The sequence below is a fragment of the Paramisgurnus dabryanus genome, chromosome 21, assembly GCF_030506205.2.
Source record: "Paramisgurnus dabryanus chromosome 21, PD_genome_1.1, whole genome shotgun sequence".
In the NCBI taxonomy this organism is placed as follows: Eukaryota; Metazoa; Chordata; class Actinopteri; order Cypriniformes; family Cobitidae; genus Paramisgurnus; species Paramisgurnus dabryanus.
This window is the reverse complement of record NC_133357.1, coordinates 11,911,485-11,935,428: the sequence shown is the minus strand read 5'-3', so window position 1 is coordinate 11,935,428 and position 23,944 is coordinate 11,911,485. Positions and strand designations below refer to the sequence as shown.

Genomic DNA, 23,944 nt, shown 5'->3' with positions numbered 1-23,944 from the left:
TGCATTTGTTTCGTCCTTGCATGACAGCTTGGGTTATGCGTTTGTGTTGTTTACCCTCATTGTGTAGCTGATGTGAAGTGACAGTTTTATTGCCATGTTAGAAATGTTCTGGCACCAAACTACGATTTGTCCTCTACAGCTCCAGACATCAACCCTGAAGGTGTACGCAGCGACTCTATCGAACCAGACACCCTTGTCATCACATGGAAAGTAAGTTCAGTTCATCTACAGTATATGACTAAAGAAACTGCGAACATTATTGTTCATATTATAAAGATACAGTTTAGTTCATGACTCATGAGTCTGAATCATCATCATCTTTTTGCAGGAGATTGACAGACGAAGTTTTAATGGCCCAGGTTTTCGCTATAACGTAATGTGGAGAAAGGTTTTGGGTGATGGCCCTACCTTTCACCAGAACTACACCGCCTCGCCACCCTTTATTGTCACAGACGTTGGTGATTTTGCTGCTTTTGATATTAAAGTAGGAGCTTTGAATGACATGGGACCTGCTCCAGAGCCCAAATCTGTCCTTGGCTACTCTGGAGAAGACTGTGAGTGTGCTTGTTTGTCACGTTTGAACATTTTGCCTTTTCAAGACCTTGTAAATTTACATTTCATAAAAATATACATTTGGGTGATTCTCACGAAATCCAGACTTTGAATGTGTCCAGCATCAGATTTTTTTTTAAAGCCCTTGAAGCCAATTTTTTTGCACATATAAGATTAATGTCTGAACTTACTATAACCATTATTTTTAGAGGATTTAAAAAATATTTCCTATAGAATTATTTACATTTTTTTTAGATGATCATTATCAAAAATTATCATTACCGCAACATGATATTACATTAAATATATGCATTTACAAACTCATGTTTCGGTAATGAGAACTAAAAAGTTGTCTAGGTACTATGACAAACAAAATTTCTACTTTTATCTGGAGAGAAAAAATAAGAACTGCTTACCTGGTAGCCATCTTGAGTGTCACAGTCAATTATGTCCCTTCCAACAATTTTTTTTTTTGAAAATGTTCCTAGAGGGCTTAAACAATGATTGAAAATTGTTGCGGAGGATGAGAAAATTTTTCTTGGACACATTTCTATTCCTTATTATTGTCTCTAAATTTACCAAGGATCACCAAAGACCACATGTTTCTTTACTGTAAATGTTTACAGTATAACATGCAATAAAGCTTTTTATTTTTTTTATTTTTTAATTATAAATATTTTCATTTCAAAAAACCCATATTCGGTCATGGACACGTTGCGGTAATGAAAAATTTCCCCTTAAATGTGGAAAAAAACTAAAATTGGTTTGTATGATGTCATTTGAAATCATGTGCAAAATAGTACATGAAGAGATGTTTGTAACTGTATGCTTCTTATTTTGATACTCTTACTTCTCATTTACTTTTTTTATCAAATTGTTTCATGACACCTCATAAGTCTAATTTCACGAGAATCACCCATTTGCGTTACATGTTAATAGATATGTTTGTGTAAATCACATGGTTTTATTTTGACCTCTCTGTCTCTGATAGATCCTACTGAAGCTCCTCTGAATGTGGCTGTGGAGCTAGAGAACAGCACTGCCATTGAAGTGAGGTGGGCACCCGTGAACAAAGATAGTGTGAGGGGTCTTCTGCAGGGGTACAAGGTAATGTCATGTGCACCTATACGCTCAGCCAAACCTTACAAATGTAGGAACATACAATTGTATTTAATGTAAGTGTAAAGTTACAAATGTTAGCTTGCAATAGTGCATTGGATATTATACCTTTATAAACTTTTTGGGGCGGTTTCACAAACAGGGTTCGTTTGAGTGCATGTTTGAGTTGTCTTAATTTAAAAACACCTTGTACTTGGATATCTTAACATATTTTTGTCTCAAGATATGTCCTATAAGTAAGGCCTAGTCCTGGATTAATCTAAACCCTGTCTGCGAAACATCTGTATTGATAGACGCTGTTTTCTAGAAGACATGATTGATAGATTTTGACACCTCTATCTTTTATAGATCTATCTCATGCACTACGGCCCTGAAAGCAGACACCTCCGACGAGAGCGTGTCAGGGAGGGCAAGCCAACCAATATCTCGATCGTGACAACAACAAATACCAAAGAGGTTTTGGGAGATCTACAGCCGTACTCTCATTATGCCCTGAGTGTCAGTGTCTTTAACAATAAAGGAGAAGGACCACAGTCTGAACCCCTTGTTTTCCACACACCAGAAGGAGGTAGGAAAGCAAGAGAGACGTAAAAATAGTTATAGATGAAAGAAGGGAAGTAATGAAGCAAATGATGTCATCTCTTGTTTCAGTACCCGGTCCTCCATCATCTCTGCTCTTGGATAGCCCATCAGAAACAGAGATGACGCTGCATTGGACTCCGCCCACCCAGCCAAACGGAGTCATGATTGGATACGTATTACAGTATCAACAAAGTACGATTCATGCTTGTTAAAATTTGCAGAGTTATTATGATTATTAATTAGGATTGACATAAAGTTTTATACTTGTGGAATCGTGTAGTGATTTGACTATAAGCAAATACTGACACACATACTGTATTGTATATAATAGTGAGTGATTATGTGATAGATTAAGGGCTATTTTTCATCAAAAAATTGTATTAAATTATTTGCTTTTTACCCATTTCTCTTTAGTCGGTAAAGACAGTCCTATGCAGGTGGAAAATATTGATGGACACAGTACGTCTCACTTCACCTTGAAAAAGCTTGACCCTCACAGTCGGTACCGGTTCCTCTTGCGGGGACGCACTGCCCCTGGACAAGGCCTGCCAATCATCAGGGAAGGAGCCACCACATTGGATGGAGGTCTGACACTTTCCTTATTACCAAATTATTTATGTGAAATCTGGACATGCGTATGGCCTTTAAGAGTTTCTGAGAGTCAAAATGTCCTGTGCTTATTGTGTAATGTGGTTGTGGCTTTTATCTTTATGTGCTTTAAACACTGAGGGGACTTAAGCATAGTCCCAGACTTAGTTAAATGTTAGTGTTGTCTTGATAGAAAGCAAATTGTTCTGACATATCTTAAAATATATCAGTGCGAATGTCTCAAGATGCACACCAGTAGTGTTTATTTATAACGTCCCCAGTGCTTCTATCAACCTAGAAAATGTAAAAAAAAACCAACAACCCAGTAACAGTTTTGGTAAACCATTCTCTGCAAGCATGTGAAAAATAGGTCATTGAAATTTGGCTCCCCTAGTAATGTCAGAAGGGGATAATACTGCCCCTTAATCTGCACTACCAACCACGACACTGCCATTTAGGACAGTGATCAGCTCATTTGCATTTTAAGGACACACCCAAAAACGGCACATTTTTGCTCACACCTACATATTGGCAATTTTAACATGCTATAATAAATGATCTATATGGTATTTGGTGCTAGAACTTCACATATGTACTCTTGGGACACCAAATATTTATTTTACATCTTAAAAAAGTCTTTAAAAAAGTCCCCTTTAAGATAACCACTGTCTGGGAAACTACCCCTTCTGCTTAGGACACCGTGTAGCAAAAAATGGTACAGTTTTAAAGGCCTCTACATTGTTTCGTTTCTTTGTGCACGACCAGGTCCACCTTCCAACATTAGCTTATCGATTGGAGACACATCAGTGAACTTGACCTGGTTGACAAAAGAAAGACAGAGGAACGTGGGCTTCCTTATTCATTACCTGAAAAAAGAAGGTAAGTGCTGTATAGACAAGATATAACTGAGAATAACAAGCTTGTTCCATTTATAGCATTTTAAGCAAAGAAGGAACTAGCAGGTGTTCTGTTTTATAAACTACCAGTTAGTTAGTTTGTTAGTTAGTAGAAATATGCTCATTCAGACCTGCTTATTGAACATAAAACTCTTATTGATTTTGCATTGAATGCCTCTTTCTGGGCCTAATGGAGTCTTTTAGTTGCAAATTATTGAGTTGAATTGAGAATAAGCGAGTCGGTTTGCTTCGATAGGCTTATTTGTATTTCTCTTTAGGCAAAGGCAAATGGAAGTCCTCTGAAAAAGTGAACACCTCTCAGGCTTTCTACACGCTGCAGGGCCTTCAACCCGGATCCCAGTATCGCCTGCGCTTCGACTTTAGCAACAAAACTTTCATGGAGACTGAGATCGTGACGACAGGAGCACGTAATAATAAACAGCCTTCCATAACATTATAATACATTTCACTGATGTCATATTTCGGTGCAGCTTTTATCAACATCAATTGAAGATTTTCTTAAAGCTTGTAGTTGGAGAGACTAGAAGATGTTTGCTTGTTACTTTCAGCACAATCTTATGGCAATTTGTATGTATCTCAGTAGTAACGCACATGTCAAGTAGGGTAGCCCAAACTCAAAATGTAACCTTTGCAATTTTTACCCATCCCTATAGCGAACACACACACACACCCGCAGCATTGGGCAACTATGAACTGGTGACCTTCGGGTTACAAGCCCGACTCTCTAATCATTAGGCGTTGACTGCCCCAAGAGTTGGTTAATTTATATCTCATTTATATGATTTTGTATGATTTGGTTTTGCACCACTAGTGATGCTGGGTTTAGGGATGGGGTATCGTACACGTCATACAAATTCACCACCTTATATAATAAGTTCAACTTCCTATGAGATCAGGTTGATAACTCATATCAAACAAAAATAAGATGGTTATACTCTACTGTCTCTTACTTAAGGAGTCATGGAGCCGCAGACTGCTTTTGTCACCGAGGGCTGGTTCATTGGACTCATCAGCGCCCTTGTGCTGTTGCTGCTGTTACTGCTTATTCTTTGTTTTATAAAACGGAACAAGGGTGGAAAATACTCAGGTAAAAAAAAACATGGACACCATCTTACGACACAAACACAGATTTATTAAATACAATTCAAGTTTATTTATGTACACTGTCACTAGGACAGTACCCTTTACAAAGGTCCTAATATGTACCATTTAGGGCACCGCCCCAATGACAGCTAGGGACCATTTTTTGACAATTTTTTCTGACAGTGTATCACTTTTTTATAATTTTGCCTGGTTGCAATTAAAGTAGTTGTACAGAAAGCACATTGTGTAACTGTATATAATATATCTGTACTGTACACATATATATCAAAATGTTATATTCATAGCTCTATTAAGATATTTTATGTAAGATAAGCATAAGTGACAGTAAATGTAAAAATAGTTGTCTGTGGATAACCTTCACATGTATTGCTAATGCATTTACATAATGCATCTGAGGATGCCCGGCTATGTGGGCCTATTTTCATCACCTTACTTTTAAAATATCTACAGCAGGTTTGGATGTATCTGTATTAATGCAACAGCATATCGCTGAAAATCATTCCTCTGTTGCAGTTAAAGAAAAAGAGGAGGGCCAGATAGATTCAGAAGCTCGGCCGATGAATAATGAGGCCTTTGGAGAATACAGGTGTGATTTTAAAGTTTGTTACACAACTTGCAGACAGCACATAAGCCTCTTTTTCCTGTTTCTTATGTTCTTCCTCTTTCTTCTCTATGCTCCTCGCAATGATTTGCAGATCACTGGAGAGGTAATGCTTCGCTGCGGCTTTGTGTTCTTGTGCATGCTTGGCTTTCTGAGTGCTGTCCCTTTAACACACTAAATGAAGGGGCTTAGGAACTATTTGACAAATGGGGGATATTGTAAAAATGCAAATACAGTAAATACAGAATGACACTTCTATAGAAAGTATTATAGCCAAACTTCAAGCAGAAAAAAATCCAGATAATTTACTCATCACCATGTCATCCAAAATGTTGATGTCTTTCTTTGTTCAGTCGAGAAGAAATAATGTTTTTTGAGGAAAACATTCCAGGATTTTTCTCATTTTAATGGACTTTAATGGACCCCAACACTTAACAGTTTTAATGCAGAAAAATTGCAGCTTCAAAGGACTAAACGATCTCAAACGAGGCATAAGGATCTAGCAAACGATTGTCATTTTTGGCAAGAAAAATAAAAAAATTGCGCTTTTAAACCACAACTTCTCGTCTTCCTCCGGTCGTGTGACCCACCAGCGCGATCTCACGCAATACGTCATCACGGCAAGAAGTCACGAATGACGTATCGAAACTACGCCCCAGTGTTTACAAGTGTGGAGAAAGAGGACCGTTCCGACGTTGTTGTATGTCGAATGATACTAATTAATGTCTTTGTGTCAGTTTATTGTTTAAAATGGTCCTCAAATGTGCGTTTCATATATGTTACACATGACCTTTCCATGTCATTACGCAATTACGTGAGGTCGCGTTGGCTCGTCACAAAGCCGGAGGAAGAAGAGAAGTTGTGGTTTAAAAGTGCATATTTTTTATTTATCTTGCCAAAAATGACAATCGTTTTGCTAGATCCTTATGCCTCGTTTGGGATTGTTTAGAGTCCTTTGAAACTGCAATTTTAAACTGCATTAAAACTGTTAAGTGTTGGGGTCCATTAAAGTCCATTAAAATGAGAAAAATCCTGGAATGTTTTCCTCAAAAAACATAATTTCTTCTCGACTGAACAAAGAAAGACTAACATTTTGGATGACATGGTGGTGAGTAAATTATCAGAATTTGTTTTTTTTTTTAAGAAAATTGACTAATCCTTTAATAGTTCTTCTATGACCTTGTGAAGCATCTTTATTTTTTGTGTAGTAAATAGTAGTTTAGTATTTAAAACTAAACACAGCCACAGTATCCATTACCTTCCAAAAACGAAAAATATGCAAGGTCACGTACCCCCTTTGATAATGGTTGCTACTCCCCTGACAGAATACAGAGTGAAATTTTACCCCATTTGATGTCTCGCAAACGTATACGTATTTATTCCTCCTTCAATGTTGATGAAAAGTGACAACGAGGAAAAGCAGACAGCCAGTCAGCCGTCCCTTTGCGATGACAGTAAGCTGTGTACCGACGACTACGGCAACAGCGTGCAGACCGAGGTCATCATGGACGAGTCACTGGCCAGTCAGAGCAGCGGAGTCCGAGACGGTCCGGAGACTCTGGAAAGTTCCCCTTTAAATCCTGCCACATCTCTTTCCCACCACGGCGTGCCCAACTCTGCCGCCTTCCTCGACTAACCGGGCGAGCCCAAGACCAAACGTGGAGTCACACATGTGCCCACTTCGAAACACGATTGAATCAACAGCCCAAAATTGAGACCTGGACACCAAACAGATGCCAAGAAAACATACCAGATGCACTGCTGGGACATAATTGGACCAACACAGCCATTTGTCATATATAGACTGCCATGCTCGTTGTTTACAGATATGATCATTCATTTTATGATATAACCATTTAAAATTATATAAACAAGACCGTGAAACTTCCAGAAAGGACATCCATCAAATGTCAAGCGGATGCCAACTCAAACATGTTTGCGGATAAGAAGTGTTGTGGAAGAAGTGTGAGGGCCTTAAATTTGTCACTAAGTGTGTAACCATATAGATGACAAGCTGAAAATGGTTTGTGCGTCTACCTTTTAACTTTTTTTAGCTTATATCATGTTTCATAAATGTATTTTTATTTTTTATTTATAAATTTGTGTTTTATCTATACACAATTTGTCAGACTGTCGTGATTCAATAGAAGATACATATCTGCATCCCCTCAGTTACTATTATACAGAGATCCATAGTGTAAATATATGAGATGCAATGACTTATAGCAAACTGTACATATACGCATCTATCAATTTAGCCAAATACAGTATTATATTATCTCTCTTCTCCATCGGTTCCTGTGCCTGCCTACGAAAACTCCATCATCACCTCTAAGCATTTTGGATGACCTTTCTGTCTATGTCTGTAATTTGTTTTTTCGCAGTGTATTAAACTATTGACAGACTCTCCTGCGGTCCTGTTGGTGTAAAGCCATAAGAATACACACACATATATGATGTGTAGTAAATTGTGAGGTAGTTTTGAGTAAGATGGGATTGTAAGAGAGCACATCACACACACACACACACACACACACATACAGACATCCATTTAATTTGGTTGCGTAAAATGCAATCATGTATGTTCTGGATTGTGTCTTATTACACAGAGAATGTACTGTATGCTTTTTTTGGGTGGAAGTTATGATTCCATGCCAGTATACCAAATAGCATTGTTTCCCTCGTCTTTCCTTTTAATTTGCTAAACAAATATATAGGAATCAACGGCGCATCTCGTATTTCCAAGAAGGGGCACAGGGAAAAATCCTTATTTTCCAGATGAATGTAAATATGGCCCGAACGATTGTTTGTTATAATGTCTTGTTAGGTTTTAGTTTTTGTAACAGCTCATTTGTTTCAATTTTGTAACTTTTTTTAAACTTTAGAGTAACTTGTTAGTCGTGATATGGGCGTGGTTAGATAAGTAGTGCATAGTTTTAAAACATGACAAAAAGTGCTTTGATAAATGAATGTTGCAGAAAATTGTAATAAGTGATTGGAACAAAAACACAAAAATAAACCATGTCTGCTTTTGAATAATTGAGACTACCGGCAAAATCAGGATCTGCTTTTATAGTAGTTTCCCGCGTGCTGAGAAATGTCAGTATTGTGCGTATCTGAATAAAACCCATGTCATATTATTTGCAGGTTTTACACAAAACACACTTCCAGGGAGCAATAGAAACATGCTGACTGTCATGCAAAGATGCAAGTTTTTATTTAGATCTATTCGGATCTAAATAGCCTCCCTCACTAAAACTGTATAGACGCTCAGGACAAAAAGTCTCGATTTATTTTCTTACAGGAGAGGGAAAATATATTCAACTCAATATTCAACTGAACTGCTGCTAGACTCGTGTATTTTGTCGGTGTCTTGACTGTGTATTGAGATTGGAAATTCACTGTACCGCCCTCACCTGCAAGAAAACAGAGGGCCCCGTTTGGTTCGAAGCTCGATTAGTGAATAAACATTGTTATTTCTGTTGTTACCTGTTCAATGTATCATCTTAAACTGATTTCATCTACTGTAGGCTTGACCCATAAATAAGCTTGACCTTATAGTCTCTTAATACTCTTGTATGTTCTGTTTGTTACTGCATCTGATGTGAAAATAAATGAAGGAACGGATGTTTAAAGTGGGACTGTCGTATTGGTTGACCACATTCTCCTGCCGTGTTTGTCTGTACTACGACGGTGAAATGGACTGATGGGGTCAGTAAGGGTGTGCTGCGCTAACTTTATATGAAGTGAATTATGCTATTGTATCTGCAACACCAATCAGCAAGTGTACGTAAATACTTCTTAAATAAAATCGATGGAATCATCTGCGTCTGCAACAAACAGTTGTCAGTTTGTGTGAAAATCCAGCATGTTGTGAATGTATTCACTATAAGAAATGTATACAATCCATGGGAAGCAACCGGTTCTGTTTATTTGTGAATGTGATAAATGTACAGTTAATGAAATCCAGAGCATGTTTACTTCACGTGCAGGAGGATGGATTGAGTTCAGCGAGAGCTCCTGTTGAACTTGGTGAAGTACTCAACGCCGGGACGGTTTGTGTAAAGCTGCTTGTCCAGGTACTGTTGGCTGAAAGAAAAGCATTTTGTTTTTTATTTCTAATGACTACACAATGAGAACATTTTGAATTTACATTAAAGAGACATTTTTAAGCATATCAATTATTAATATTAAGACAAACAAAGTCAACATAATATGGAGTTTTAAACACAGTTTATTTGTGTGTGGTATTTACGAGTAAAACTTTTCACAAAAATAAATTAATTTTTTGTTTTTTTTAGTTTTTTTAGTTTAGTTTAAAGCTTTATTAATCCCCGAGGGGTAATTAGTTTAAGCTTACGTACATAGTGCCCCACACAAACACTTACACATATACTAAACATCTAATAAAAAATAAAAACACCAAAAAAAATAAAAAATAAATAAAAAAATAAAAAAAATACAAATCACTTACATTTGTTATATAACCTTATTGCTTCAGGTACAAAAGTAAATTTATATCGATTTGTGGAGCATTTAATTGCTCTTAAACGCCGCTGTGAGGGCATCCACTCAAAGTCTTGATTCAACGGATGGGTACAATCTCCTAATATTTTATGTGCCATCCTCAGCACTTGCTGTTCATAATAGGAGGCAAGGCTTCTTAGGGGAACACCAATAATTTTCGAACATACCTTTACAATGCCCTCCAACTGATTTCGGTTTTTTAAGGACAGTGATGTAAACCAACAAATAAAAGAAAATGACAAAATACTTTCAACAAATGAATTATAAAATGACATAAGAACTGCTTTTTGTACATTAAAAGAATTTAGCTTTCTCAGCCCGAACAATCTTTGATGCGATTTTTTGAGAATTAACTCAGAATTCTGATCAAACTTTAACTTGTTGTCAAAGATCGTGCCCAGGTACTTATATTTTTCTACCACCTCCACATGTGTGCTTTGAGCATTGTTTGGATCAAAAAAGTTTTATGCTTTGAGCATTGTTTGGATCAAAAAAAGTGGTAATTTAATACGAAATAAAACCACAACTGAAGTTTTGTTATCGATTATTGAGCAATTCTGCCCTCTACAGCCAGTCGCTATTAAAAAAGGCTTTTTACTGCGATTTAAAGGAAAACGCCACCGTTTTTCAATATTTTACTATGTTCTTACCTCAAGTTAGACAAATTAATACATACCTTTTTTTTCAACGCGTGCACTTAAATCTTTGTACAGCGCGTCGTGAATTTGTTAGCATTTAGCCTAGCCCCATTCATTCTTTAGGATCCAAACAGGGATGAATTTAGAAGCCACCACACACTTCCATGTTTTCCCTATTTAAAGACTGTTACATGAGTAGTTACATGAGTAAGTACTGTATGGTGGCACAAAAAAAAAATTATGGCGATTTTTTAAGCGGATAAAAATGAGTACTATACTTTATGGTGGAAGAGCACTTAGTTTGCAGCACTTCCACCTTGGGCGCAGTAATATTGACTGAAGTTTTAGCGAGATGGAGAGTAGTCAGGAGTGATGATTTTATTACGCGCCGAGGTTGAAGTGCTGCAAACTAAGTGCTCTTCTGCCATACAATATAGTTCTCATTTATTAAATTGCCATGTTTTTTTTTTATGCCGCCATACTTACTCGTGTAACTACTCATGTAACAGTCTTTAAATAGGGAAAACATGGAAGTGTTTGATGGCTTCTAAATTTATCCGTGTTTGGATCCTAAAGAATGAATGGGGCTAGGCTAAATGCTAACACATTCACGATGCGCTTGTACAAAGATTAAGTGCACGCATTGAAAAAAGATAGGTATGTATTAATTAGTCTATGTTGAGGTAAGAACAGTAAAATATTAAAAAAAGGTGGTGTTTTCCTTGAACAGTTTAAGGCTACAGTAAGCTTACACTTGAGATAATATTAACATATCGTAAAATATGTCATTGCAAATGACTGTAATACATTGTCAAGATATTGTCAGATAGTTTGCATAACCTTTCAATCATCCGTGTTCTGCTTATTGTGTTATTAATAACAATGAAATTCCCTACTGTGCTTGTTGTTCTCTAGCCAGCTGTCGATTGTATTTCTCCAGCTGAATTTTCCTTTCCCTCTCCAGTTCCCTTCCTCTCTTCTCTTCTCTCTCCTGCTGTCTGGATTGTTCCATCAGATGGTTATCCCAGGCCAGCTCTCGTTCCCTCTCTGTCTCTCTCCATCTCTGGTGAAATTGAAAGGGGGTTAGAGTATAACGTTTACCATGACCATTAATAACTGCAAGTTCAAAGGGCAATGTTGGATTAGATGCGAGTGCAAAATCCCAACCTCTTTCTCGAAACACTGTCTCTCTCTTTCTTTGTGGATATTGCCGAGTTGCCGCGGGGTCATGCCCTTCCAACGGTCGGGGTGGACTTGTGAACCCTCTGTCATTCTCTTTGCAGCATCTGGTCGCTCCGTCAGAAGGTCAGAGGTCACCATGTACTGTATCTCCGCCAGCTCCTCTCCCTCTCTCCTCAGCTTTTCTTGTCGTTTCCTCTCATTTCTCTCCTCTGCCTGTGGAGGTCACATGTTACCTTGACCTTTAGTCTCAAAAGCAAGATCTCTGGATCCTTATTTGAAGGGTTGCAACAAGTGAGTTTTAAAACAGACCACCCAAAAAAGGATAATATACTCGTGCAATTTCAAATGTGTGCTTGCACAATTATGCAAACTTGCTTTTTGAAAATATTCTGGTTTCATGTAAGTCAACTGAGATGATTTGAATATACTTTTTTATAAAAAAAAATTCTGAGAGCATACTTCCTTAAATAAACATGCACAAAGTATGTTTCATTAATAATTCTGGTTGAATATACATTCTCTGTTTACCTGAATTTGGTTGTAGTGGCTGAGAGCAATGCGTTCAGCTCTTCTGCACTCTTCCTTCAGGGCATCCAGCTGCATTGCCTTCAGGTCATTTTCCACCAGCTCTCTGCCGGTTAACATCTCTGTAGGCACACACACACAAATACATACTACTACAAAATGTAAGCAACTTTGAGTTACCTACCATAGTGATAATAAGCCCAAAACAAATAGGTTGGTAGTAATGTGACATTAACCCCTGGTCTGTGAAACCAGGCTAACAAATCTCACCAAGAGTTTACCTTTATTTTTGTGCATCCTTTCTTGTTTTTCTTTTTCCTCTATTTGGGCTCTTATGTTTCTCTCGTTCATCTCCATTTGAGCTCTCATTTTTTCCTTCTCATTTATTCCCTCTCCCTGAAACACTTGCATACTGGAGGGTCCCAGGGCAGAAATGTTAACATCTGGCGCCCCCTCTCGGTTGTAATTAATATCTGCATCACGACTCTCCTCTGGTCTTTGATATATTGCACGATATTGTACCAAGTCCATATTCAACTCCCTGCGCAGCTGCTCCTCTTCGTTTTTCTGCTGCATTGCCATTTCATCAAGCGATAAGCGCAATAGATCTAAATAACAGATGATAGATAGTTTAGAACTCAATGATTATAAAAAATCTCTTTTTCCAAGCTGCATAAGCTAGCTTTTTACCATGAGCCATGTCCCGCTGTTTCTCCATCTCCAGTCGTTCTCGTTTCTCCTGCACTTGCCTGTTTAATGAGGGCAGGTCGACACCGATCACCCGAACTCTGGGATTGAATATGCGGGTCCTGCGCTCAACTTCAGCGGACCGTCGGCGCTCCACCGCCTTCAGTTCGCAGTCATTCACCGGTACATCAACCTTGTACATGTCTGTGAATACATTAAGCAGGATTTTATGTCAACAAGCTGACTTTGTGTAAGCTACTAGCGTCTGACTACAGAGACTCGGGTGGAAAGTTTTATTTAGGTTCACTTATAACAACTGATGTAACTAAATGTATTTTTCGTATTTAAATAGTGCTTTTAATCATGCATGCACATAAAAAACGTATAAACTTAAAGTTAAATTTAAACTTAAAACTTACTGTCTGCTGAATAACGATTTAGAGGCAGCGTGTCAGCTTTCCTGAGGTATTTGACGCAGTGTTATCAGTTACCATAGTTACCAAGTCACGGCCTGTTGCCGTCGGGTTTTGGCTAGAGGGGATACAACTTCAGACAAATCTCGCGAGATGTTGGGTTTAGGGGGTTGGGGTAGAATTAGCATGAATGAAAACAGCGGTTCTGGCTATATAGGATATGGCTATATCCCGTGAAATGTTCGGTTTAGGGCAGGGGTGGGGAACCCTGGGTCCTGGAGGGCCACTGTCCTGCAGAGTTTAGTTCCAACCCTAATCAAACACACCTGAAATTAATTTCAAAGCAGTCCCGAAGACTTTAATTTGATTTTTCAGGTGTGTTTGATTAGGGTTGGAACTAAACTCTGCAGGACAGTGGCCCTCCAGGACCCAGGGTTCCCCACTCCTGGTTTAGGGCTAGGTTGGGGTAAGATTAAGATGAAAACAGCGCTCATCCGGCGAGATTTCACGAGATTTTTGCCGTAGCTGTATTCCTTCTAGCCACAACCGTGGCGTCGCTGTCGTGCGGAAACCATCATGTCCAGTTTGAGAATCCAATGGCCACGAAGTCACAAGCTCTATTTAATACTTTTCATTGGTTAAATATCAGCAAAACACACAGATGTATGTTGATCAATATTAATGAAATAAAAATGACAAAAATTTTAAATACAAGTTTATTCAGGTTAATTAAAAAAATAAAACTTTCTATAAAACTTGGACAGCTAAATAAGTTTGGATCACTACAAATTTGTTCAGCAAATATTTTATGGAATTATTATTATTATTATTTTGGGAGACATTTTGGTAACTATCCTATTTAGGATTTCAGCACCACGAACAGCTCCCTGACAAAATACTGGGGTGAGTTGCTGAAATGGATTTGGATTTTCATATGAATCTCCAGGGGCCAGTTGTTCAAAAAGTTTATTCTGGATCAAAATGATCCGGATTTGGAAATCAAATTTTTTCCTATTCAGGATCAGGTAATCCGTCTTACTTTTATGCCGGTTTTCAAAGCAACATTGGACTGGATCACCCTGATCCAGATACACAGTTTTCAAGATAACCAAATCCAGATTACCTGTGCTCCAAATGGGACAACATATCACAACATGTGCTACCAGCTATGTGAAGAACAGGTAGAAGAACCAATATGGGATCACTGTAAGAGTTTTTAATTTTGATACAAAACACAAAAATAACATAAACAAAACATCCATTTATAATTTATTTTATGAACCCTCATCTGAGTCACAAAAAATAAAAAAAACAAATATACATAAACAAATACATTGTGGACGCACAAAGGACGCTTCAAGTGTCTTTTCTGAGCTCCTGTGACTGCTGGCTCTACCAGTGAGGATCCAGGTTGTATTTCAATAATACAGTAGGGCAGAGATCCAGAATGAATGTTTCCTCTGCATTAGGGGGAACTGGCTCACTTTCCTTTACAATCGTAGGCTCACCATCCCCTACAACACCTTGAATCCCATGCAGAGCTTTATAGTTTTCACATCCAATAATGTCCAGAACCACATCTGTGTATTTATCAACACTGCTCATTGCAAAACAAGATGTGCAATTGAGCTTTTAAATGGAGTTCTGAAGAGACACTTTGCATGCCTTAACTACTTGCGAGTGGAAGCACAGGGAGCATGCAACATAATACTAGCGTGTAACATCCTGCACAACATCCCTACCAGGTGCAATGTCCCTCCCTGTGATGATGTTTATGATGCACCTGAGCCGTTTGAAGAACCAGACCAACCTCTGGCATTCTGTCAGAATAAGGGACTGAGTGGACGTATAGTAAGGGATGCCATTGTTAGACATTGTTTTTGACAGGCTCATCTCTGATGATTGTTTCTTTGAAATTAATATACGGTGATGAATGACATAAAAATTGAATATATTATTTTTGTTTGTGATTGAAATCTGTTTGGGGGATTTTTTCATATTTCATTATTTTTACTTTACTGAATAGCTTAATTGGTAGCCTATGTCTACTATATCTACTTTATCACTGTTACAATGGTTACACAAGTGAAGTCAAGTTCAAAATATAAATTAAAGTATACACTAAATGAAACAAATGTGTTATTTGACCACACTGTAAAAAATACTTTGCTGCCTTACATTTTTTTGTTGAATCAACTCTGATTTACAAGTCATTTCAACTTACTATTATTTATCTTGACAAGAGATGAGTTGTTATAACTACAGGTGAGTTGTTATAACTTATAAAATTACGTTGACTTTTCTCTGTTGACATGACTTGTAAATCTGAGTTGATTTAACAAAAAATTTTAAGGCAGCAAAGTATTTTTTACAGTGCAATTTGAAAGTTTTTCTACATTTCCCTCCTGGAATCCACCTTTAAATCCTACCCCCTGTTGGGATCAGGATAATCCAGTTTTTTTTGGATCAAAGTTATCCAAATCCTACTGACAAGTTTTGAACAACACAAACTGAAGGTTTGATCCAGATTAAAACTAGGATTGGATTCTGTGATCTAATCTGATTTCAGATTCCTTCTTTCCCTTTTGAACAACCCTTTTTCAAGATTTGATTTGACCGGTCTCAAGACCACTTTTTAAAGGTTTTTGTCTCTTCTTGGAATCGACCGCATTTTTACTCGGTCTCGTCTCGGTCTCAGAATTTTATTTCAAGACCGGTCAAGACCACAACTGATGGCACACTGCAAAAAAATGATTTTCAAGAAAAAAATCTTAGTATTTTGTCTTGTTTTTCAGTAAAAATATGTAAAAATTCTTAAATGAAAATGCTTTTCCTTGATGAACAAAATGACCCAAGAAAATAAGTCTAGTTTTTAGAGCAAAAATTTCAAATTTAAGTGATTTTGTGCATAAAACATGCAAAAAATCTGCCAATGGGGTAAGCTATTTTTTCTTGATTTTTTTCTTGAATTTAGTGTTTAAGAAAAAGGTTCAAGATTTTTTTAATTTAATAATTTTTTGATATTTTTACTGAAAACAAGACAAAATACTAAGATTTTTTTTTCTTGAAAATCTTTTTTTGCAGTGCAAAAAACAAATGTATTCACAAATCACAAATGTATTTTTTATCATTAATTTTATGCAGTTTTTTTCAGGTTTGGCATGCATATGATGTTGGCAATGTTTAAGCATTGTTTAAGTTTCTCCCAATGACAGTTTTTCTAATTTTATTACTAAAAACACCTGCATTGTGTTAAGTGGATGGCAAGCCATGGAAAGACAGTTCAGATTAAATGGTTAAGTTGATTTCAGCTATTTAGTGTTTGTTCACTTTTATTTGCTTATAGACAAAGATAAATTCCCACATATCTGCAATGCCTTTGATTATTTTATCAACTTCTCTGATGGCACAGACACACACACACACACGCACACAAACAAACAGACAATAAGTGCCTAATCATCATATGCATATTCCACATTTTATCATAGTAAGTGCGCAGCTGCTTTAAGTGTTTTAATGCAGTGACTTGCAATGTCTTGGTCTTGACTTGGTCTCGGCCTGTCTTGGTCTTGGTCATGACTCGGACTCAACCCTTAAATGTCTTGGTCTTGTCTCGTTCTCGGCCTGTCTTGGTCTTGGTCATGACTTGGTCTCGGTTTAGGTGTTCTTGACTACAACACTAGTTATTATTTACTAATAAATATTTATATAGGTATATCCTTTAGCAGAAAACTTAAAGCTTTGAAAAGCCTTTCAAGACAATACAACACCAACATGCTATATTGACTATACAGGCAAGTCAAACCTGATGGACGCTATCAGTTTTGTATTGGCCGAGAAGACTAGTAACTTGTGTGTTAAAACACTGAAGGATCTCATCCATGGAGCTCCGGTGGGCAAACCTGCAGCCAATCGAGCTTTTGTAAGCATGGTCTACTGTGAGGACAATGGAGATGAATGCACCTTCACACGGGCTATCATTGGTAAATGACTAAAATGCTTTATCCATTCTTCATCCTTGATGAAAAGCAATACAAATTTTAATGGTCCATTGCAAATATTTTTATAAATAAACTATCAGCTGTTTGCACCAACAGAGACCCACAGAGACCATTAGTTCCTATTAAAACCAATATAATTCTTATTATAACCATTAAATCCATTAAAATTTCATTAAGACATTCTTTTGTTTTTTCCTAATTCAAATTAAAAAAACTTTTGGTATTTTGTATATAGATGCGGCTAAGTAATTTAATTTGTTAGGTTCCTCCTCAGAGTACCGTATCAACAATAAGGTAGTTGGGCTTTCGGACTACAGTGAGAAACTGGAGAAACTGGGTATCCTTATTAAAGCCAGAAATTTTCTTGTGTTCCAGGTATAAAGATTCAGTTTAATAGAAAACATCATTTTTTATAAGGTTTTCAGATACTGGGTCACATATCATGATAACAAAAGGCTGGCTTTAAAACCATCTTTAATTTTTTCTCATCAGGCAGTCCCTGGATGAACAGAAGCGTATGGAAGAGGAGTTGACTGAAGAAGTGGAGCTCGCCAAAAGAAGAATTGATGAAATAAACATGGAGTTGAACCAAGTAATAACAACATCCACACATGCTAGCTTCAAATAATATTTTAACCAAGAGTGTGTCTTTATTGTTCGGATGATGCTGATCATACTGTAGGTGATGGAGCAACTTGGAGATGCTCGCATTGACAGGCAGGAAAACAGTCGCCAGCAGCGCAAAGCTGAAATTATGGAGAGCATTAAACGTCTTTATCCTGGCTCAGTGGTGGTGAGTCACTGACTGTATACAAAGATAGGCCTGTAGTAAAATCTTGGTAGATGCCTACAATAAACTTGGTCCTTTTCATATTAAAATCTTCGTTCAAGTATGGCAGACTGATCGACTTGTGCCAGCCCACCCAGAAGAAATACCAGATTGCTGTAACCAACCGGAGACCTTTCTGCCTCTCGACTATTTAGAGGTACAGACAGATTTGAATTAAACATTTATTATTCTGAAGCGCTCTATAGTCTCCTGTGGTTTTAGGTTTCCCACTCGGAGGCTGAGCAGTATCGAGGGGGAAGTGGAATATGTTTCCAAAAACATCTCTCCTCTTTACCTTTCCCTTTAGGTGAAGCCCACAGATGAGAAACTGAGAGAGCTTCGTGGGGCCAAGCTTGTGATTGACGTGATTCCCTATGAGCCTCCGCACATAAAGAAGGCCCTCCAGTATGCATGTGGAAATGCTCTTGTGTGTGAGAACGTGGAGGACGCCCGCAGAATTGCCTTTGGAGGACCCTATCGTCATAAGGTAAACTTTACTGCCAGGCACATATTAGGAGATTGCAATAAAAAAAATATTTTACTTTTAATTTCTCCATAGACTGTGGCCTTGGATGGAACTCTCTTCCAAAAGTCTGGTGTGATCTCTGGAGGAGCCAGTGACTTGAAAGCACAGCGTCCTGTACCCTTTACAGTAGTGTTTAGTGTTAAATATCTTTAATCTTGATTGAGTAAGGTCATGTAAATGATTGAAATCAATGTAAAATTCATTCAATTTGAAAATATTAGTTGACTCAAAAAAGTTCTGTAAAACATTAATGCGACCAAGTAATTTACTTGAGTTGCATTCAGTAAGTTGAACTAACTTTTTTACAGTGTTCATGCTCCTAATCCAACCCATTCTCATGAAATGCGTATACATAACACGCAGTGTGAAAAGACGTGCAAAACATACGCCAAATTCCAATTTTGCATGCAATGCATATGATACGCCGGTCCTTCCTGTTCACTGAATACTGTGCATCTTTTTGTGTCGTTTTAACTGTTGTTTCTCTTTATTTTCTGTTTTTTAAACCATTGTTGCTTGGGTTTGGGGTTAGATTTGGGATTTTATTTAATGTATACACTATATTGCCAAAAGTTTTGGGACACCCCTCCAAATCATTGAATGCAGGTGTTCCAGTCACTTCCAGTGAAAGGAACTCTTAATGCTTCATCCGACCAAGGCATTTTGGACAATTTCATGCTTCCAACTTTGTGGAAAAAGTTTGGGGATGACCCCTTCCAGTTCCAACATGACTTGGCTTTAGTGCATAAATCAAGATCCATAAAGACATAGATGAGTGAGTTTGATGTGGAGGAACTTGACTAGCCTGCGTCCTGATAGAACATCTTTGGGATGAATTAGAGCGGAGACTACGAGTAAGACATCAGTTTCTGACTTGACAAATGTGCTTTTTGGAAGAACGGTCAAAATTCCCATAAACACACTCCTAAACCTTGTAGAAAGTCTTCTAAGAAGAGTTGAAGCTGTTATAGCTGCAAAGGGTGGGCCAGCTCCATATTAGACCCTATAGAGTAAGAATGGTATATTTTTCAGGTTCATGTGCATATAAAGTGTCCCAAAACTTTTGGCAATATTGTGTAGGTTTCTCCATGTCTTTTTTGAAACATGGTCACTTGGAGTAGGGATTAAAATTGAGGTTTGGGTTAGGATGTCATTTTATGTAACAAAAAGTTGTTCTAACCCCAAACCCAAGCGACAATGAAAAAAAAAGAGAAACCAATGCATAAAATGACACAAAAAGATGCGCCATATCCAGTGAACAGGAAGGACTGCTATCATATGCATACAACATTGGAATTTGGTGCATATATTGCACGACTTTTCACACTGCATGCTATTTATACACATTCCGTGAGAATAGAATGGGCTACCTAATCTAATGGTGCGTTCCAGGCAGGTTTTTAAACCCGTGAGTTACCACTTCAAAACCACGACTCACGACCCTATGCGTTCCAGGCAGCCTGTAACTCGTGTTTTTACAACCTTCTACCGGTGAAAGTGCTCTGGAACGGCAGTCAAACCCGTGACTTCCCACCCGTGAACTCGTACTAGATCGATGTACTCCCAGTTCAAAGTCGTGAGTCGTGGTTTTGAAGTCGTGAGTTACGGGTTACAGGTTGCCTGGAACGCAGCATAATAATCTTACAGATATGGTTACAATTTTTAAACTGAACCAGGGGTGGGAAACCCTGGTCCTGGAGGGCCACTGTCCTGCAGAGTTTAGTTCCAACCCTAATTAAAGCTAGGATAGGTAATGTTTGAGAGCTAGCAAAATTAGAAAATGGCACCTCTTCTAAGCTACACCCCCTCTCGTTAGCACTCCGTCCAAAGCTACGCCCCCACAAACATGAACGCGCATCCACAGTCGGAGTGAGCTGCAGGTCACAGGAAAACCGAGTATTTCAACACATTATAGGCATCAACCAAACGACTTCATGTCTCATTCACCTGTAACTCAACTGATTTACACCGACAGAGAATCTAATGTTAGCATTGGGCTAATACTAGCTACAAAAATAGCTACGTTGCCTAACGTAACATTTATCATGGAAATAACAAATCCCCCCGAAGCAAAACAAATTATTACCTGTTCAGCAGAAAGACAGCAACCTCGGCATCGCTTTTCAGGCCCTTCAGCTCCCTCAGTTGTCTCCACCGTTCAAATGCTCCACCGATGTTTACGCGAGTTTGTCCTCTGGCTTTATCCAGTACCTGTTTAGTTGCAGCCTTTTCTGCCTCAGATTTTCTTTTTCTAGGTTTTTTATTAGGGCGAGCAGTTACCAGCAAAGCTGGCAGTGGTAGTTTTGGCTGCTTTTTATCTTCCATTGTGCCGGTGCCGCAAACTCCTGCTTACTCGGTGTAGTGTTCAGGGTGACGATGACGTGATTAGTGCACGCAGGGCAGCGCGCGCAGTGGGGCTGGGCCACGAGACATGAAGGCATCTGATTGGTTCTTTACACACGCACCGAATGGCAGTGATTGGTCGGAGTTTTTACTGTCCTGCAGCTGCTACAGAGGTCTGATTGTTTTCATTCCGTTTTCTGAACACATAATGTATTGACTACTCTCAGGATAGAAGGACCATTTCACCCAGTATAATAAAAAATGTATCTGAACAGGATTACCTACGCTAGCTTTAAACGTTTTTTTACACACCTGAAAATCTAATAAAAGTCTTCGGGATTACTTGGAAATTAAATTCAGGTGTGTTTGATTAGGGTTGGAACTAAACTTTACAGTGGCTCTCCAGGACCCAGGGTTCCCCACAGAACTAAACTGACATGTTTTTACTTAAATTGACATACTGTATGATGTTGCTGTGCCTTACAGAGTTCGAGGCTGCCCGTAAAAGAGCAAAGAAAGCAAAACAGGCTTTTGAACAAATAAAGAAAGAGAGGTTTGACCGTTTTGATGGTTTTTTTCAATCTGTGGCCACCAACATTGATGAGATTTACAAGTCATTATCGCGTAACAGTAGCGTACAGGTTAATAAAACACTCTAAAATTGTTCTTTAATAATATTAGAAATGCCTAAAGGGATAGTTCACCCCAAAATGAACCGTATTCTTTTGTCCTACTATGGAATTGAATGGGGTCCACGAACGGTTGGGTTACAAACATTTCTCAAAATATCTTTCTTTGTATTCATCAGAACAAAGAAATTTATACAGGTTTGTAACAACATGAAGGTGATTAAATGATGACAGAATTTTCATTTTTGGGTGAACTATCTCTTTAAGGGACCTGAAAGTCACATGTACTCTATTTTTACTCTATACTTTGCTTTTAATGGTCTGCCCTGTATCATTTTAGGCATTCCTGGGGCCTGAGAACCCAGAGGAACCTTATTTGGATGGAATTAACTACAACTGCGTGGCTCCAGGAAAGAGATTCAGGCCCACGGACTACCTATCAGGAGGGGAGAAGACAGTTGCAGCTTTAGCACTGCTTTTTGCCATACACAGGTGCAACAGCGATCTCCACATCTCATTCAGCATGTTTGTCCTCAGATAAGAATTTTGCTTTTTCTTTCTCTCATAGCTACAAGCTACGCCTTTCTTTGTCTTAGATTAGACTGATGCTGCTTTGGATAACACCAACATTGGCAAGGTTCTCCAAATGCAAAAGAATGGATTAAGGTCTAGTCAAAGATCTAAAGCACCATAGTGAAATATGTATTTACATCTTTGCAGGTGGCAAACTACATAAAAGACCAGTCTGTCCAGAATTTTCAGGCTATTGTCATCTTTCTTAAGGAGGAGTTTTACACAAAAGCTGACTCACTCATTGGGGTTTACCCTGAGGTTTGTATTTTAACAACAGGACATAGAATTGTAAACATAGCAACTAGTAAATGCATGCAAATAATCCACTTTATTTGTATTGTGCGTCCTGTCCCCAAAACCTGCATCAACATTTTAATAAAACTTGTGACTAAATTATGAATCAAAAATACTCAATTTGGGTATTTTTAATAATATTTAACTCCCATTTTTATTTATTTACAGCAAGGAGATTGTGTCATAAGTAAGGTGCTGACTTTTGATCTTTCCCAGTATCCGATCCGGATGCCAATCCTAATGATTAATACGTTTTGATTTCACTGGTAAACACAGATGACCAGAAACAGAAAGTGTGATTTATGCAATCTTTAAAATCATTATTATAATTTTTGATGTTTATATTTTTCAATACAGAATGTTGCTAAAATACTATTTTGTTTAACGCAGTGATTCTCAAACGAGGTGTTAGATAGTGCCGGGCCCCCAGTTTTTTATGACATTTTATAAAATATATTAATTTATCTTATTATGTGCAGAGATGTATAGTAACGAAGTAGAACTACTTCACTACTGTACTTAAGTACTAAAAGGCAGTATCTGTACTCTACTGAAGTATTATTTTTTCTCCTACTTCCACTTTTACTTCAGTACATATTTTCGATGAGTTTAATACTTTTACTCCGATACATTTTTTATGTGCTGCATAGTTACTCGTTACACTCAAATGTTATGAATCATTCCAAACCCACATTATCACTGCCGGAGCGGTAATACACATTAGAAACACACACACATCGTGGTCTAAACCAATAGGAGATAGTGAAGAGCGGACCCCTCCCTCCCTCTCACTCACAAATATGAGCCGCGGTTGTGGACAAATGTGAAGTGAAGAGAGAACCAAAGTGCGCGAGAGAGACCGAGAGAGAGAGAGAGAATGCGCGAGAAAGGGCGAGTGTGTGCGAAAGAAGGAAACCTAGATGCATTGAAACACCTTGTACCTTTACCTTTTACCATTACATCGACTAATATTTTATTAATTCTGAATTCTCTATCGCCATATTAGTTAAATTAATCTGAACATTCCTGTGCTTGTACTCCTGCTACAGCCAAAGCAATTGTGAGTGTCCTTTAGCTTAAACATTTGAAATAATATAAACAATATTATATTCAAACTTTTGACTGTTTTCTTTAATAACTACATTACACAATACTTGTACTTTTACTTTCAGTACTTGAGTAGTATATTTTAAAATAAACTACTTGCAATACTTAAGTACAAAACATGTTTAATACTTTAGTACTTCCACTTAAGTGCTGTGCTTAAAGAGCACTTCAACTTCTACTCAAGTCACTTTTTTGATAGAGCAC

The 23,944-nt window shown here is 37.9% G+C and overlaps 3 protein-coding genes across 5 annotated transcripts in view; 2 read left to right on the top strand and 1 right to left on the bottom strand.

The window, feature by feature from the left end:
• l1cama (L1 cell adhesion molecule, paralog a) overlaps positions 1 to 7,868 on the top strand; it is a 67,441-nt gene extending 59,573 nt beyond the window's left edge. For 2 of the 3 annotated variants that reach the window (XM_065285595.2, XM_065285598.2), the window contains 12 exons: positions 140 to 210; positions 329 to 554; positions 1,544 to 1,659; positions 2,020 to 2,239; positions 2,323 to 2,445; positions 2,668 to 2,838; positions 3,607 to 3,720; positions 4,016 to 4,165; positions 4,714 to 4,845; positions 5,376 to 5,448; positions 5,558 to 5,569; positions 6,868 to 7,868. In XM_065285595.2, coding sequence (XP_065141667.1) covers positions 140 to 210; positions 329 to 554; positions 1,544 to 1,659; positions 2,020 to 2,239; positions 2,323 to 2,445; positions 2,668 to 2,838; positions 3,607 to 3,720; positions 4,016 to 4,165; positions 4,714 to 4,845; positions 5,376 to 5,448; positions 5,558 to 5,569; positions 6,868 to 7,099 — 1,640 coding nt within the window. In that variant the 3' untranslated portion in view covers positions 7,100 to 7,868. The remainder of the gene's footprint in view (positions 1 to 139; positions 211 to 328; positions 555 to 1,543; positions 1,660 to 2,019; positions 2,240 to 2,322; positions 2,446 to 2,667; positions 2,839 to 3,606; positions 3,721 to 4,015; positions 4,166 to 4,713; positions 4,846 to 5,375; positions 5,449 to 5,557; positions 5,570 to 6,867) is intronic. The other variant, XM_065285597.2, reaches the window with a different exon arrangement.
• Positions 7,869 to 9,375: 1,507 nt separating this feature from the next.
• ribc1 (RIB43A domain with coiled-coils 1) lies at positions 9,376 to 13,502 on the bottom strand. Its single transcript, XM_065285599.1, has 7 exons — positions 13,442 to 13,502; positions 13,026 to 13,226; positions 12,617 to 12,943; positions 12,339 to 12,457; positions 11,796 to 12,023; positions 11,525 to 11,691; positions 9,376 to 9,552 (listed from the first exon to the last, which is right to left on the bottom strand). The coding sequence occupies exons 2-7, from the start codon at positions 13,222 to 13,224 to the stop codon at positions 9,471 to 9,473; spliced, it is 1,122 nt and encodes a 373-aa protein (XP_065141671.1). The 5' UTR covers positions 13,225 to 13,226; positions 13,442 to 13,502; the 3' UTR covers positions 9,376 to 9,470.
• A 3,744-nt stretch (positions 13,503 to 17,246) lies between these two features.
• Positions 17,247 to 22,881, top strand: smc1a (structural maintenance of chromosomes 1A). The gene is given in 14 exon segments (XM_065285160.2): positions 17,247 to 17,421; positions 17,702 to 17,814; positions 17,936 to 18,031; positions 18,122 to 18,229; positions 18,331 to 18,388; positions 18,391 to 18,425; positions 18,576 to 18,755; positions 18,828 to 18,908; positions 21,602 to 21,778; positions 22,107 to 22,266; positions 22,342 to 22,403; positions 22,487 to 22,597; positions 22,802 to 22,853; positions 22,856 to 22,881. Coding segments are annotated over 14 exon segments (1,434 nt in total).
• Positions 22,882 to 23,944: the final 1,063 nt, after the last annotated feature.

Bases quoted from the DNA above. Each gene is read 5' to 3' on its own strand.
- ribc1 (XM_065285599.1), bottom strand. From the start codon at position 13,224: ATGTACAAGGTTGATGTACCGGTGAATGACTGCGAACTGAAGGCGGTG. The intron at 12,458-12,616 runs GTAAACTCTTGG...GTGTGCCTACAG, and splicing joins AAGGATGCACAAAAATAAAG to AGATGTTAACCGGCAGAGAG. The intron at 12,024-12,338 runs GTAAACAGAGAA...TGACCTCCACAG, and splicing joins GCCACTACAACCAAATTCAG to GCAGAGGAGAGAAATGAGAG.